Below are 16,869 nucleotides of genomic sequence, written 5' to 3' on the forward strand. Positions count from 1 at the left end.
TTAGGGCCCTACACACTGGGCGATTTTAGCGTTCTTAACAACCAACGATGTTATCGTTGGTTGATTTTTTTCACCAACAATTTTTGCCTACACACTGGATGATGTTGATGACCGATTTGGACGATATGACAGTACATCTAAATCTATATCGCCAAATTGATTTGCATGTATAAACGAGGATAGATCAACGATGAACAACGGCGGGACCGCGCATTGTTCATCGTTGATGCATACACACACTGACCGATATGAACGATTTATCGTTCATTTCTGAACGATATCGTTCATATCGGTCATCGTTATCGCCAAGTGTGTAGGCCCCTTTACAGTGAAATGCTCAGAGATAATTTCTGTATATAGCACATCATTGCCAAACCACAGTAATCCTGCATAACCCAAATACTGATTCCGCCTAGAAGACATTATAATAACAGTGCAATTATAATAAACTCCCTGAGCTCTTTGGCACACTTCTCGTATTATAGAAATATTGCGCATCCTCAGTTGAAGTGAGGGTGTGATAAGCTGCAGGCTGCAGAACATGAGTCTTCCCTAAATGCATTATTTTACACTTTGATTAAATATAAACGTCATCTATATTTAATTCTGCATAAATTATAAAAAAACACGTTATATTTTAAAATATTAATGTCAATTTTGGATTACTTTCTCCTTGGATCCGGTCACGCGGGATAAACAGGCCATTGGGATCTTCTCCAGATCAGATGATCGTGACTACTCCTGGCTGCGGTCATTGCTCCATAACACCCGCCCGTGTTATATCTCCAACAACGGTTACTTGCGGTTCAGAGAGGACGTGTCTCAGTGCACATTTGGGATCCTGTATCACACCAAGAACAGAGGGAGGATCAACGTTACCGATGTGACTGATTCTCTGTATGACGAAGAGCTGAAACATTTATCGTCTGAACTTGGTAAGAGACAAACAGTAACATGGGTAGATGTATTAAGCCTGGAGAAGTGATAAACTAGTGATAAGTGCAAGATGATAATAACGCAGTAGCCAATCAGCTCCTAACTGTAAATTTACATATTGGAGCTGATTTGCTGATGCATTATCACTGCACATATCACTGGTTTATCACTATTCCAGGCTTAATACATCTGCCCAATGGCGTGAGAATGCATTGGGGAATCTTACTGTACAATGAGACATACAGTATAGGAACGATGCCTTCAGGAAAACATATGGGAACAGCAGATTCTGCATGACATAATTATTGTGTCTAAATAAGAAAAGCATAGAAATAGCACAGCGTTCCCCTGCATTAGGCATTCTAACACTGGCAACTGCAGTCTGCATAGCAATTCTCAATGGTGATTGCAGTCTGGGCCAATGTACTAAGCTGTGTAAATCTTAACTGTAGCCAACAGAACTGGGGACATTGTGTGGCATAATGTGAACTGGGAGCACTATGTGGCATAATGTGATTGTGAACTGTGAGCACTGTGTAGCATAATGTGAACTGGGGAACTGTGGGACACAATGTGATCTGGGGGCACTGAGTGGCATAATGTGAACTGGGAGCACTGTGTGGCATAATGTGAACTGGGGGCACAGGGTGGCATAATGTGAACTGGGGGCACTGTGTGGCATAATGTGAACTGGGGGCACAGGGTGGCATAATGTGAACTGGGGCACTGTGTGGCATAATGTGAACTGGGAGCACTATGTGGCTTAATGTGAACTGGGAGCACTGTGTAGCATAATGTGAACTGGGGAACTGTGGAACACAATGTGATCAGGGGGGCACTGAGTGGCATAATGTGAACTGGGAGCACTGTGTGGCATAATGGGAACTGGGGGCACTGTGTGGCATAATGTGAACTGGGGGCACAGGGTGGCATAATGTGAACTGGGGCACTGTGTGGCATAATGTGAACTGGGGCACTGTGTGGCATAATGTGAACTGGGAGCACTATGTGGCATAATGTGAACTGTGAGCACTGTGTGGCATAATGGAAACTGGGGGCACTGTGTGGCATAATGTGAACTGGGGGCACAGGGTGGCATAATGTGAACTGAGGGCAATGTGTGGCATAATGTGAACAGGGAGTGCAGTGTGGCATCATATGAACTGGGTCAATGTGTTGTATAATGTGAACTAGTAGTAATTTTTAGGATAATGTGAACAAGGGCACTCCTATGGGGCATAAAATGTACAATTGATATGGAGAAAATTGTCTTCTTAGAATCATTTGGGCCATATTCAAAATGTTTGTACGGGTCCCCAAAAGTTATTTTTATGTCCATGGATCATCCTGATCTTCTAAGACTCATAAATTCCCCATTCTCACTCTAATGTTGCCATGTTATGTTACCCGCCATCCTTCAGTTTTTTATAAGTGGTTCATACTAGAGATATGCAGTTTGGTTTTGTTGAAAACTGAACCCACCGAAACTTTTGGGATTCAGGTAGAACCAAGTCCCGACTTGGGTCAATTTTGGAGATTCGAGGAGTGCACAAGAGTCGGGTTTTCCTGACAACTCACATTTAAATGCCAAATCTGAGGTTTTGGATTGCATGCAAGTACCTCCTTTGTGCTTTCAGGGCCCACTTCACCCAGGATAGTGACTGGAAATGAATATAATTTATGTTAATAATACAATAGGAACAAAAATATGTCCAAATTACATGATTTTAGCTATTTTTATTGATTTTGAAAGAAATTCAGAGCCAAAACCAAACCAAAAAAACAAATCCAAAAAGAAAACTATTTCAAACCAAAACCGAAACATGGCGTTGTCTCACATCTCTAGTTCATACCTTGGTACAACACCTATTACAAGCGGTTCAGTTTAATTATTCAATTCAAACAGATAACCCCTATGGGGTGTATTCGATGCTTGTCGGATCCTCTACGACGGAGAGAATCTGACAGTTCAGTATTCAATTTGTGCCCGTTTTCGACAGTGGCGATCTGACTTTTATTAAAGTCGGATTGACATTGTCGAAAACTAGCCAAAAATCCGCAGCAAATCCGCTGATCGATGTGTTTTCCAACAAGTCAGATTTTTTAAAAAGTTGGAAAAACGGCACCATGATTGAATAGGTCGAACACAAATTCGACCAAAAAATTGGAAAGTTACGTTTTTCCCACTTTTTAAAAAATCCGACAGTAATTGAATAGACCCCTAAGTGCGATATGTCATTATATTACATTACATTACTCCTGTATCTCATTGTGTTTTTATATTGAGCGACAAACTAACAACTCCACACTTTTATTTTTTACTCACATTTAAGCATGTTTGTTTCTTACTAGCTCATTGGTCAGTGCTATAGATCATTACCGATTGCCTCTTTCTACCGTAGTTTTCAAACTGTCAATTTTCATGTCCCGTACCATGACAGATAAGAGCTGATTGGCTGGTACTTTGCCTCCATCCACTTTATCCCACTCCAAGGCTTAGTACATACAGCACATCCCATTGTGAGATAAATCATCTGCGTACGTGGTTATATTTGATAACTGCTCATCCTCTAACCTCAATTTATATACATGGCTGAGTGATTTGCGCCATACTGTACGGCCCTTCTACTGTACTTCCGAAAAATACAGTATGCCGACAAAGTTATCGGGTGTTGGCAGTATAACCTGAAACATGTCGCTAAACCTGTTATATCACAGTGCCGACACAGCTAAAAATGCTTTAAGCTGCATTCTAACTTTGTCAGTAACATGGTGCCGACATACTGTAGTGCTGCCGATCTCCTGCATGTTCTGATTGAATACACAACATATCACGGTACTTAATTATCTTTATTCTGTGATTTTATATTTCTTTGGGAAGTAAATATGGTAACATTAACTCTTTCTGTGCCGGTTGTTGTACAGGTCAGAAGAATGTGATTGTGGTGATTGATGATTTGACGGACAGTAGTGATGCCATGAAGACCAAGATCCAGGAAAATCAGCCCAGTATTGGGAGAAGGTCCCGTGCTCTGTTCCTCTTCAGTGAGGAGGAGAAAACGCCTGAATGCATTGATTATATTAAATCCCATCGGGAGGTGAATAAGAGAGAAGTTACAGAAAAGTTGGACAAAATTCTGAATTTCATAAAGCCAAGAGGTAAGGTCACCACATTATAGAAACATGGAATGTGACAGCAGATAAGAACCACTTGGCCCATCTAGTCTGTATACGCACACACATTCACACTAGGGTTAATTTTTCACCAACTAGTATATTTTTGGATTGTGGGAAGAAACTGGAGAGCACAGAGAAACGGGGAGAATATACAAACTCCACACAGTTAGGGGCCATGATGGGAATTGAACCCATGACCTCAGAGCTGTAAGACAGTAATGCTAACCATTACACCATTCATACTATCTAATTATAGTTCCGGGGTGTGCTTCTTCCTCTGCAGCATCAGCTTATAAATGACCCAGTGGTTTTATTATTGCATCAATACTAATTTATTGAATATTGTTGCCAGACAGCAGCGTAGAGACCTCAGAATCAGACCCCAGCACTTACCAGTGCGTCGCTTTCAGCGCCGATTCCCAGGGGCCTGCAGTCGGCTGTTCCTTCTAGGGATGGTCATAGACCATCGATGATTCAAAATCATCCATTTTTTATTGTCAATGTTGAATAGTTTTGCCATAGATAGGGGAGAACCAGATGGTTTTCCCACCATAAATGGTATATAACCACTCAATTGTTCTTCTCCTATCCCCCTACAGAGTGCATATACACAGAACATAGCTCCGCCCCCTGACTCAGATGAAGCCCTGCCCACAGCTTCTGATTTCCACTTGTGCCAGTCAGTAAAAATAAAGGGGTTGACCACCGGGTTGTGTAACCATCGATGGTCATCTATTGCATAGTATGCAAGCATCAATGGGAACATGCTGTTTCTCCATTGATGGTGACCATTGATGCTAGGCACGCTGATGGCCATCCTTCGTTTCTCACCCCTTCGCAGGTGCTCTCTGCTACAGTTTCCTGGTTTATGGGCGTACGCAGCCTCCTGTGGTCTGTCCATGTGGGGGGGCCCCGGTGTTCCATGTAGAGAAGTTCCTGCTGGCTCGAGTCAATGGGCGCCGCCATATTATGTTAAGTCAGCTGATCGCTGCCCCACCAGTTACATTGTACTTCCTACTGCTCTGCCCAATCAGCAACCAGCGAGGGTAATAAAAGGCTCAATTCATACACTGACAGAGCACCAGAACATCTTTTCCCTATGCTTTGCATGTGTGGCGAAGTCTGAGCTCCCCAGCATTCTGCTAGAACTCTCAAATCTAAGAAAGCTTTAGCAGCGTCCAGTAATTCTGGTCCCAGCCCGTTAGTCTTCTAGTGTGTACACTCATGCCAGATGTGCATCTTCCTGTTATCTGTATCCTGTCTGTACATGCGTAGGAACTTTATCAGACCATCCAGTTATTACCACATGGCTTCTACTCCTGCTCCAAACTCTATATCAAAGTTGGGAACACAAGTTAGTCAAGTCACAGTTATGACAAATGTAATTGAAATATGAAGGGTGGTATACAGAATATAAGGAGTTAAACCTTGGCCACAGCCAGATAAGATCTTTAAATAAATTGGGGCAGCATCCACCCCTTTGCAAAATGGATTGGGCATTACCACTTCCCCTCAATTGGCATACTGTCGCAATGGCTCCACCCTCAGATGAAGACACACTTTATCAAAGGGGAAGTTCCCCCTATTTACTCTTGCATCACAAAATTCCACTGATGCGTACTCTCTTCTGTCAAAGCCAGGTTTGTGGAACCATGACTCCCCACCCTAGTGTGACCTCATAAAAAGAAAAAAACTCAAGAAACAACTCCAAACCCTTTCCAGCTGAATAAAAACCATCACCATTATACATATCTACTTCTGAATCTTATCTGTGGGTGCTTAATAACCCAACCCACCAGACCAAGGACCAAATGTGAAACAGCTGCATTGACTTTATATCTAACTCTATCCAACGTTGCTCCCATTGCGGTCCCCTCCAGAACAGATGTAGGAGAATCTCTGACCATACCAGCCTAACCATGCCCAATGAGAAGAGAGAATGAGCACATCAGCCGTGAGGCATTGATCAACTCAATAACTTTACACATCCCCAAGTAATTTCATCCCAGATGGATAACCACCCAATTGGGAGACCCAAAACTCACCTCTGCCTCCCAGAGACAGTACAGTAGGCTGTTTCAATGCATACAGTACTACATTCATATTCATAGAATATCATTTCTATCAAGTAACAGGGGCCCACTCAACAAAGAGATGACTATATGCGTTTCACACAAAATACAGCAGAAAAGTCTTCCTGGGGAAACCTATAATTAAATATTCTAAAGTCAGGAATGGACCTCCCATTCAGCCTATATTTATTTATGAATATGGCATAGATCTACCTATTTTTGAAAATGTCGGCGTCAATCTCACCTTAAAAAGTGATGCTTCAATCTTGTCAGATACCACAAATCACTATAATGACGTCCTTCAGGAGACCAAGGTCATCGGGCTTCCACGCATCACCTGTTCCAGTCTGCTTATTAGCCTACTCCAATATTTTAACAAGGACAAAATATTTGGTTGGATCGACCAAACCATTAATCTTACAAAAATAAACAGTAACAGCCAAAGCAAGCAATATGGCTGCTTTAGAATGGCAATGATCATGCCAATTCCATATGAAATCCAACAGAGATTCCTGAAACATCTTACCTCCTGAGCTACCAGACACAAGGAAACCCTGCCAGTCACTCCAAGCTGCTGATCAGGTCTTCAGTGTATGCTTAGCCAATGATTTCAGCATGAGCCCCGCTAGGCTGCCCTGATGATCTGTCAGATATAATCAGGACAATATAAACTTTGCACACTGGCAAATGAAGATAGTATACTTAACCTAGGTCATTGCAACCATGATAAAGTGACCACAATTTAACTTTTAACCCCAGGAAAATGACTTTCAGGGAAATACTCTTATGTAGACAAATAAAAATCAACTGGAGAGTGGGAGAAGAACCCATTTTCTTGTAATTAATGGCCTGCAAGGTGGCCAGGTTGTCTCACCAGAAAATGATACACAAATCCCTAAGTCTTTCACAGCATAGCTCGACACGTTCACAACTGTAAACAATTCCCAAAGCAGCATGTTGCCAGTCAAATCTTCCTCCCACCAAGAAACATGTCAAAGCCTAGCCTTAAAAATATCCCCAGAACTGAAGGCTCTTGATGCGTTCCTTAAACAACAGTAATTCCCAATTACCAACACGACTGGGCAACCAAATTTAAACTCTGTTATAACTCCTCAATAAGGGAATCCATATGCACAAATAATAGTTCGTCATTAGAAATATACATCATGTGATGCGCCCTCCTAATACCTGGCGTTGAATGGTCCAACTCATCTGCAAAAAACCTAACTTCTAGGAATGACGTGACAAGTAAAACTGAGAAGTCCTAGTACGGACTGCAGCACCTACATCATCAAAACGTTCTTCACCTCTACAAAGGATTCCAGTTATTAACACAACCAGAAAACCTTGTCATGGCAACATTCTTCCAGTCAACAGTTATACCTAAATGGCTGCTCTGTCTAAACCTTCACAATTGCCACACCCATCACTAAAAAAAAAGCAATGAATTGGACCTCATTACAGACACAACTATCAGCTGGACCTTCCAGAAAAAAATCATCCAAGTAGTGGACGATACCAGAATAACCCATGCCTGCCTACATTCACCACTGTAAAAAGGCATGCAAGACCGAACAGCCCATTGGTGAACATCTCTCTATGTAAAAATGTAGTCAACCCGAAATCCCATTTATTTATTGGAATCAGGATGCAAAGGCAAAACTGAAAAGCCGATTCTAAATTGAACTTGCTCCAGAGTCCTTTAATGAGCCATATAGTCTGTTCAAAGGCTTGATAAACATACAACGTTCAGATGATGCAAATAATCGTTTATAGACTCCCTTTATGGATGAGAGATGTTGGGGGGAAATATGGGGGCATTCCGAGTTGATCGCTTGCTAGCTACTTTTAGCAGCCGTGCAAACGCTATGCCGCCACCCACGAGGGAATGTATTTTAGTATAGCAGAAGTGCGAACGCATGTGCAGCCGAGCTCTGCAAAAACAGTTTGTGCAGTTTCAGAGTAGCTCTGAACCTACTCAGCGCTTGCGATCACTTCAGCATATTCGTTTCCGGATTTGACGTCATACACTCGCCCAGCAAACGCCCAGCCATGCCTGTGTTTTTTCAGACACGCCTGCGTTTTTGCAAACACTACCTGAAAATGGTCATTTGACACCCAGTAACACCCCCTTCCTGTCAATTTTCTTGCAGATGCCAGTGCGAAGGAAAACTTTGCTATAACCTGAGCACAACCACAAAGAGCTTTGTACCCGTACGTCGCACGTGCGCATTGCGGGGCATACGCATGCACAGAAATGCCAGTTTTCACCTGATCACTGCGCTGCGAAAATCAGCAGTGAGCGATCAACTCGGAATGACCCCTTAGTTTGTAAGCCAGACATAATATATTTGCAGATATATATGCTAAACGCATATTAATTAACATATATCCATATATTAATAATCATATATGAAATATTCAATATTAACATAATTAATAAATATGATTCCATAAATCAAAATCATTTATACATTTAAGCGTATGTAAATATCTTTTCAACTATAATCCTCATGACCCTTTGTCCCTTACCTTCATACACAATTATTATTTCGAGGAATCAGTAACATGTCACACGGAACTTTGGTTCATAAGAAACACAGAAAATCAGAACTAGAATTTAGAATTTTAATTCCAAGAAGACTTCAGAGCATTAGTTACAAAAAGGTGTTACAAAGATTATTATTTTAAAAACACACACAGATTATGGTACAATCGCAAACAAACGACGCTGCCAGCCTAAGGACTCTGCCGGTCAATTCCACAAATACATCAAATTGAGAATTGCCACGTGCAACGTGGGGGTCACTTTTGACACACGGGATTAATCAAACACGGTACACTGCCACCAGCCGAAGGAACAGTATTATATTTGAAGGCAAACTTCAGCCCTTACCTTCATACACAATTATTAATATTTTGAGACATCGGTTACATGCCACACGGGGCTTTGGTTCATAAGAAACACAGAAAATCAAAACTAGAATGTTGACTTTTAATTCCAAGAATACTTCAGAGCTTTAGTTACAAAAAGGTGTTATAAAATTATTAAGAATATTTTAAAAACACACACAAATTATGGTACAATCTCAAATAAATGAAAAGAAATAAAAATACAGAAAACCTAACTCACTTACTCAAATGAACTTAGGTGGTTCTGTTGTGGGGGAGTTTTACAGAATAGACAATGGTCATTTCCAACATGTTGTTGAGTCCCCAAGAGGATTTCTTCAGGGTATTTTTTTTTTAAGTGGCAATCATTTACATAGCACAATCAACCTGGTTTTCCCATATAAATGACTGCCACTATAAATAAAACAGGAGAAATCTCCCAAAATCTCTCCCTTTTTGATTCTCACACCCTATTACATTCCCCACTGTTGTATGAAACTAAACTTACCTGGCATCACACCCAACAGGAAAACATAAATCCCATCCAGAGGAAAGGAAATGGGCCACACATGCAACCCAGATGTACCTCAGCCTCCACCTTGTTTATACAGTCTAGAGTATAGAATGTCTTTATGATCCACAAAATAAGTGATTATTTAAGAATATATATCAATTTTATTCAGGAATAAAGTTTGGAGAATAGTTCTTAATATATATTTTGTCTTGATTCAACCTTTCATGGATGCTTACTTTTTATTTTTTTTAAAGTGATGTTTGGGTAAGGGTGGGGATTAGGGGGGAGTGCTGGACAATGCAGTCAGTTCTACACAGTACACAGACAATAGTGGACATAATTTGATGTGTTTTAACTGGTAGCTTAGTGTGTGTCTTAATGTCACCCCCGCAGTTATGTGCTCAGAGACACAAAACTATTACAACACTGGAACACAATAAGTAGTGACGGTATCTGTCCTATTGTAATCTTGTGTTGAATATTAAAAATAAATAAATAAATATAGTAAATCATGATTTTCAAAACAACATCCTCCTTTTCTGGGCCTCAAACCCCAGGAGGTGGCTACATAAGGCGCTCACCTTAGCCACTTGGCCACGTAAGCCAGCCATGGCTACAATGACACCTGTTGAGTATGTCAGGTTTAAGCATGCGTCTTTACACTACTTATTGTGTACAATGCATTGTGAATAGCGGTTTAGGGTCTAATGCAAGTGGGTGACATACCACACTGTAGAAAGGAATGGAGGGGGATAGTACAGAGCAGTACTGTATAGAGTATCATACAGAGCCGGATTAAGGGGGGTGCCTCGGGGGTAAGTAACCCTGGGCCCCCCTGTTTAAAAGGGCCCCCCGACACAGTGGCACAGATCGGATCTCTTATAGATCCGATCTGCTGTGCACTGCTCCACTCCCGTGTCCAGCTCCTCACTGCACACTGGCAGTACAGCGCCGAAGCTGTAAATCCGTATAAGGCAGCTGAGCGACGGCTCAGCTGTCCAATAACATTTGAAGCAGCAGCAGCCTGTGTGGAGGGAGGAGAAAGGATCCCTGGCAGCAGCGTCAGCGCGTGGAGCCGCCCGGCGCGCGGAGGATGTGTGCTGCTAGTTGGAGCTCTCCCGCTGTGTCCGTGGTGATAGCTCCCTGTCTGCTAGCCAGCCAGAGAGCATAAAGTAAGGTTGGCCCTTAATGAAATAAGAATGTTAGGCATATATATATATATATATATATATATATATAGAAGCAAAAAGATGGGAGCACTCACCAGTCTTCATTAAGGCAGAGGTTTATTTAGAAATTCATACCAGACAGAGTATCGACGTTTCGGTCCTCACTTGGTCCAAGTGAGGACCGAAACGTCGATACTCTGTCTGGTATGAATTTCTAAATAAACCTCTGCCTTAATGAAGACTGGTGAGTGCTCCCATCTTTTTGCTTCTGTATTATACTGGTGATTCCAAATAGATCTCCAGTTTTGGACGGCACCCCAGCAGAAAATCTATAGACGTGAGTGTGGACCTAACGCCTGGTATATATATATATATATATATATATATATATATGTGTTTGTGTATATATATATATATATATATATATATATATATATAGAAGAAAATGTATAGACTAGTGCGCTTCTTCAGGGATCGACCGTAAAGTGGAATCCTTTTCCGTGTAGGTAAAGTTGCTGATACAATATCCTCAAATGGCTAATAACACAGTCTTACAAGCTTAAATAAGTCTTAATAGGCACCCTCCACTCTTCAGGGCGGCAGCTCAGTTCCTCAGTATACCAAAGGTATATGGCATGGGTTCTGTAGCAAAAAGAGGAGAAGAACAAGCGCCTATGGTGCAATACGTTTTTATATGTGTTGGATGACACTGTAGCGAAATATATATGCGTACCAGATAATTTCTTTAAACCACGTCAAAATAGATAGAAGTCAGTCAGAATATTTCTTGCTGGCAACACCATCTAAGAATCAAAGAAGACAAAATCGCCACATGGCGTAGTATTTCAGGGTAAACGGCAATCTCCCCCAAAAACTTATATATGCGTACCAGATAATTTCTTTAAACCACGTCAAATAAATAGATGTCAGTCAGAATATTTCTTGCTGGCAACACCATCTAGGAATCAAAGAAGACGAAATCGCCACATGGCGTAGTATTTCAGGGTAAACGACAATCCCCCCAAAAAACTTATTAGGCGTACCAGATTTAGATGTATAATCAGCATAAACATCTAGTGATCGTGTGTCCAGAAGTCTCCCATTCAATCCAGTACACAAAGTAGTTGTAAAACCAGTCGGAAGACTCCCAACATGGCCCTCTCCAGGTGGGACACAATGCTCTGCTCCTTAATCACAAATTAAGAGAAAGGTCCAGGAGCAGAGCATTGTGTCCCACCTGGAGAGGGCCATGTTGGGAGTCTTCCGACTGGTTTTACAACTACTTTGTGTACTGGATTGAATGGGAGACTTCTGGACACACGATCACTAGATGTTTATGCTGATTATACATCTAAATCTGGTACGCCTAATAAGTTTTTTGGGGGGATTGTCGTTTACCCTGAAATACTACGCCATGTGGCGATTTCGTCGTCTTTGATTCTTAGATGGTGTTGCCAGCAAGAAATATTCTGACTGACATCTATTTATTTGACGTGGTTTAAAGAAATTATCTGGTACGCATATATAAGTTTTTGGGGGAGATTGCCGTTTACCCTGAAATACTACGCCATGTGGCGATTTCGTCTTCTTTGATTCTTAGATGGTGTTGCCAGCAAGAAATATTCTGACTGACTTCTATCTATTTTGACGTGGTTTAAAGAAATTATCTGGTACGCATATATATTTCGCTACAGTGTCATCCAACACATATAAAAACTTATTGCACCATAGGCGCTTGTTCTTCTCCTCTTTTTGCTATATATATATATATACCAAACAGAAAACCCACACACATATACTCCAAAATGAATCTTCAGATCCTTAGACCATTAGTCAGTATAGGTTTGTATAACAATTTTAAAAGTTTGAAAGACTTCTGTCTTAGTTCGTAAGGGTCAATTAGTTAATATCTGAAAAATAGCCCACCTCAGGGAGAAACTCATATATAAATTCACGTATATCCACATAAGGACCACAGATTCCTGTGTGCTCCTGTGTGCTCTCCCAAAGTGCACTTGCTGTATTGATCACCCCTCTGAAGAAGTCAGTTAAGGACGAAACGCATCAGAGTGGAAGAGAAAATATATACCCTTCATTATTTCATCTAACATTCATCAATGCTATGTATCTATGAAAGGGTTATTTCTTTTTGCATTATATGCTTTTAATAAATTGATATTATTTATTTATTGATGTGGTCAATTGTTTGGCTGGTTGAATAAATAAGTGATTATTAGCGCCATCTGATACATCGTTTTGGATGTATATATCTGTGTATATGTATGTAGATATATATATACACCAGTCAAAGATGGCAGTATATAATTCATATGATTCATTGGCCTGCCTCTTTATTAGGGGCCTGACGGTCTGAAGTGCCCCGGGCCCCCCCATAGCCTTAATCTGGCTCTGGTATCATAGAGTACAGTAAAGTTGAGCAGAGTACCTGAATTGAGTATTGCTTAGTCTACAAGGTCAATAGTTGTATACAGTAGAGTTCAATGCAGCTCGGTACTATATCACACAGTACTGTGCAAATGAAGCTTGGGAGGAGGTGCCGAGACGAGTGACTGTTTGCACTGCCTGAATGTGATTGGCCAGCGGACACAAAATTGTTTTAAGAACTGCGGTTTTCGTCTGTGGAGCATTCGACACCCTAGAAACTTTGTATTGCATGCCATGGTTTCGCTTGTGGCGTACCATACACCATGAAATGCTGCAACTGGGATGCCATATTATGCCATGACCGGAAGGCTTGAATGCCACACTATGAGCAAAGATGTAAGAGAACACATCGTTATACTGAGATATTTGTACACTTAATTTGCTAACTGTTGTGTCAATGTTTGCCTTCTATTTGTACTTTCCTTTTTTCTATAACTCCCTTTATGTCAGGAATTTGTTCCTATGTGTATAACAGCGTCGCACACAGCTCTTGTAGATGACTCACATGCGTCACCGGGGACATTACCACAAAGGAAATAACAGTGTCAAAAACACCATCTCCAGTGGATTTTTTAAAACAGTATTACAGTGTCATAGACATGATCTCTAATGAATTTTTATAAGGGTTTCCGTGCCGTACTGTTACTTTTACAAACTAGGAGACCCATTCTCCTTACACCGCACTTGTAATACACTGTTGTGGCGCTTTTCCCGTCTCTTTTTTGTTAATAGATAAGCGACAAAAATATTTATTAACTATTAGTAAGCAGCGGTGGCTTTTACCTTTGCGGTCGGGAGAGGAGGAAAGCTGCTGCCTGGATCCAGTCACCGGCATGGGACTGCCTGTCCTGCAGGTGACTGGCAGGTAGGACTTCCAGTAGAAAGTCACTGCCTGTCAGCGTGTAGACAGTGCTCCCACAGTGGTGGATTTTACTGGGGTGGGGGAGGGCTGCAGTCCTGCAGCTCATCTGTAACCACCTTTCCACACTGGGCAATTTATTCTAAATGAATAGTGCCTCCACCCAAACTATTTTATGTAAAGATCTACTTGGTAATTATTTGCAGAACATTGCACATTACATTGTATGTTTGGAAAATAGTTTTAAGTGGATTAATATCTGTAGTGTGCAAAAACTTATAGTGATTGACTGGGGTTTACAAACCTCACATTTGGTAGTTGATTAACACCTTTTGGTGGAGGGTTGCTGTGTGGGGGAGGGGGTTGTAATCAGAAAAGACATATGTTTGTAGACTTATTTACTCAGTATAGCATAGGATGCCAGGCCTATTAGGACGCTGCAGTGGCTAGTGTATGAAGTGGCTAGTTATAAAGTGGCAACTCAAAACAACAACAGTGTTATACCTGTGTTACACCGAAGGAAAACAGAAGGCAAACAAACTTACAAGATAACAGAAGGACTGCATCACAACCACAAAACTCTGGAACTTTATGTGGCCTCTCCTCACCTCTAACATGAGAACATCAAGCCTGCCCCTGGGCCTAACCATCAAGATGAACAGGGAACTGTGGGGCACAGCACCAGGACCAGGCTCAGCAGGGACATCCCCATTGCTTCTGAGTATTGAGTATGCCCCCTACATTCTCCTACCCACCAGTACTAAGATCTGATCAAAATGTTATCCCAATCCTACTCTGCCACTAGTTACCTGCTATTGTGTGTTTTTTTTCTCTCTCTCCATTGCTCGCTTCCACCCCACCATGTGTTTTTCCTGTAATGTTTACCTCCACTGATTGCACACCCTGCCATTGTGCCCTACATGCAGGGTACATCATACTGCTACATAAGCATCAGTTTTCCCATATATGAACTTGGCCCTTTTATTGCTCACCTCCCACAGTGTAACCTTCAAAGTGCACCCAACATGGCTGCCCCATATGGTACACTTGTGGATGGGATGAAAAATACATGGACCTTGTGGTTTTGTTGGAACCCTACTCTAACTGTAGGACTCTGAAATCACCCCCATTTTGTGTCATCTCTTCTAGGGGTAGACTATTCCACCCTGGGTAATCTTATGCTGAGCGCCCAAGATGGCTGCCGCACCTGGTACCTTGTGAGGGTGGAATACAAAACCCTTGGAAGTTATTACCCAAAATGCCTACACCAATCCTGTATTATGCTTTCTGTGGGCTTAAGGTTTTCTTTTATGTCTGTGTATCTTGTCAATTGTTGTATTACTCAAATCCTCTGTATCATGTGTATTGTTTTTGATGTCTGTGAAGCGCCTTGAGTCCTGTTGGAGAAAGAGCGCTATATAAATAAAATTATTATTATTATTATTATTATTAAACTGTGGTCATTTACCAGACTGGGCAAGTTTGGGAAAGCCTAAAAATACTTGACTGTAATAGGGAGAAACATACATTTCATCTAATTGTTATCCTTATGATACTCACTATAATTCCACTTCTCTTCCAGGGTCACCAGCTCACACCGGATATCAGGAAATAGCAGGTACTGTAACAGAATTATGGTGGTCATTCCGAGTTGTTCGCTCTGTAAATTTTTTTGCATCGCAGCGATTTTCCGCTTAGTGCGCATGCGCAATTTCCGCACTGCGACTGCGCCAAGTAAATTTGCTATGCAGTTAGGAATTTTACTCCTGGTATTTTCTTCGTTCTGATGATCGTAGTGTGATTGACAGGAAGTGGGTGTTTCTGGGAGGAAACAGGCCGTTTTATGGGCGTGTGGAAAAAACGCTACCGTTTCTGGGAAAAACGTGGTAGTGGCTGAAGAAACGGAGGAATGTCTGGGCGAACGCTGGGTGTGTTTGTGACGTCAAACCAGGAACGACAAGCACTGAACTGATCGCAGATGCAGAGTAAGTCTCGAGCTACTCAGAAACTGCACAGAGATGTCTTTTCGCAATATAGCGAATCTTTCGTTGGCAAGTTTAAGAAGCTAAGATTCACTCCCAGTAGGCGGCGGCTTAGTGTGTGTAAAGCTGCTAAAAGCAGCTTGCGAGCGAACAACTCGGAATGAGGGCCAATATACGTTTAATGCTAATATACTGCAAACATTTGTAACACTTTCTGAATTACCATAACATTTAAATAAGGAATCCTTACTAGCCTATACAAATTTGCTTGCATTCATTACAAAACAAATGTAAATCTTAGTTAATGAAATATACCTGGGTATACTTTGTAATTGTTTAAATCCAGTCTCGTCAGTGCGCAGTTGGGGCCCTTTGTGAGTTGTCCTCTAGTGGAATTTCCAATAAAGGCCCTCACTCCGAGTTGATAGCACACTGCAACTTTTTGCAGCCCAAGCGATCAGATAGTCGCCGCCCATGGGGGAGTGTATTTTAGCTGTGCAAGTGTGCGATCGCATGTGCAGGGGAGCTGTGCTAAAAAGTTTTGTTCAGTTTCTGAATAGCTCAGAAATTAATCAGCCGCTGCGATCACTTCAGCCTGTCCAGACCGGAATTGATGTCAGACACTCGTCCTGAAAACGCCTGGTCATGCCTGCGTTTTCCTCGACACTCCCTGAAAACAGTCAGTTGCCACCCCGAAACGCCTTCCGCTTGTCAATTACCTTGCGAAGGCCGCTGCAATCGCTTTCTTCATAAAATCTGTTGCTGCCTGGCATTTTCCGTCGCTGGGCAGCAATGCGCCTGCGCATTTCGGCCACAGCGCATG

General features: G+C 41.7%; 1 protein-coding gene across 3 annotated transcripts in view; it reads left to right on the forward strand.

Annotated features, from left to right (window-relative positions):
- The window catches only part of LOC134945689 (uncharacterized), an 89,216-nt gene that overhangs the window by 43,849 nt on the left and 28,498 nt on the right, over positions 1 to 16,869 (forward strand). For all 3 annotated transcript variants that reach the window (XM_063935132.1, XM_063935133.1, XM_063935131.1), the window contains 3 exons: positions 701 to 935; positions 3,862 to 4,095; positions 15,647 to 15,682. In XM_063935132.1, coding sequence (XP_063791202.1) covers positions 701 to 935; positions 3,862 to 4,095; positions 15,647 to 15,682 — 505 coding nt within the window. The remainder of the gene's footprint in view (positions 1 to 700; positions 936 to 3,861; positions 4,096 to 15,646; positions 15,683 to 16,869) is intronic.

The sequence above is a fragment of the Pseudophryne corroboree genome, chromosome 7, assembly GCF_028390025.1.
Source record: "Pseudophryne corroboree isolate aPseCor3 chromosome 7, aPseCor3.hap2, whole genome shotgun sequence".
Lineage (NCBI taxonomy): Eukaryota > Metazoa > Chordata > Amphibia > Anura > Myobatrachidae > Pseudophryne > Pseudophryne corroboree.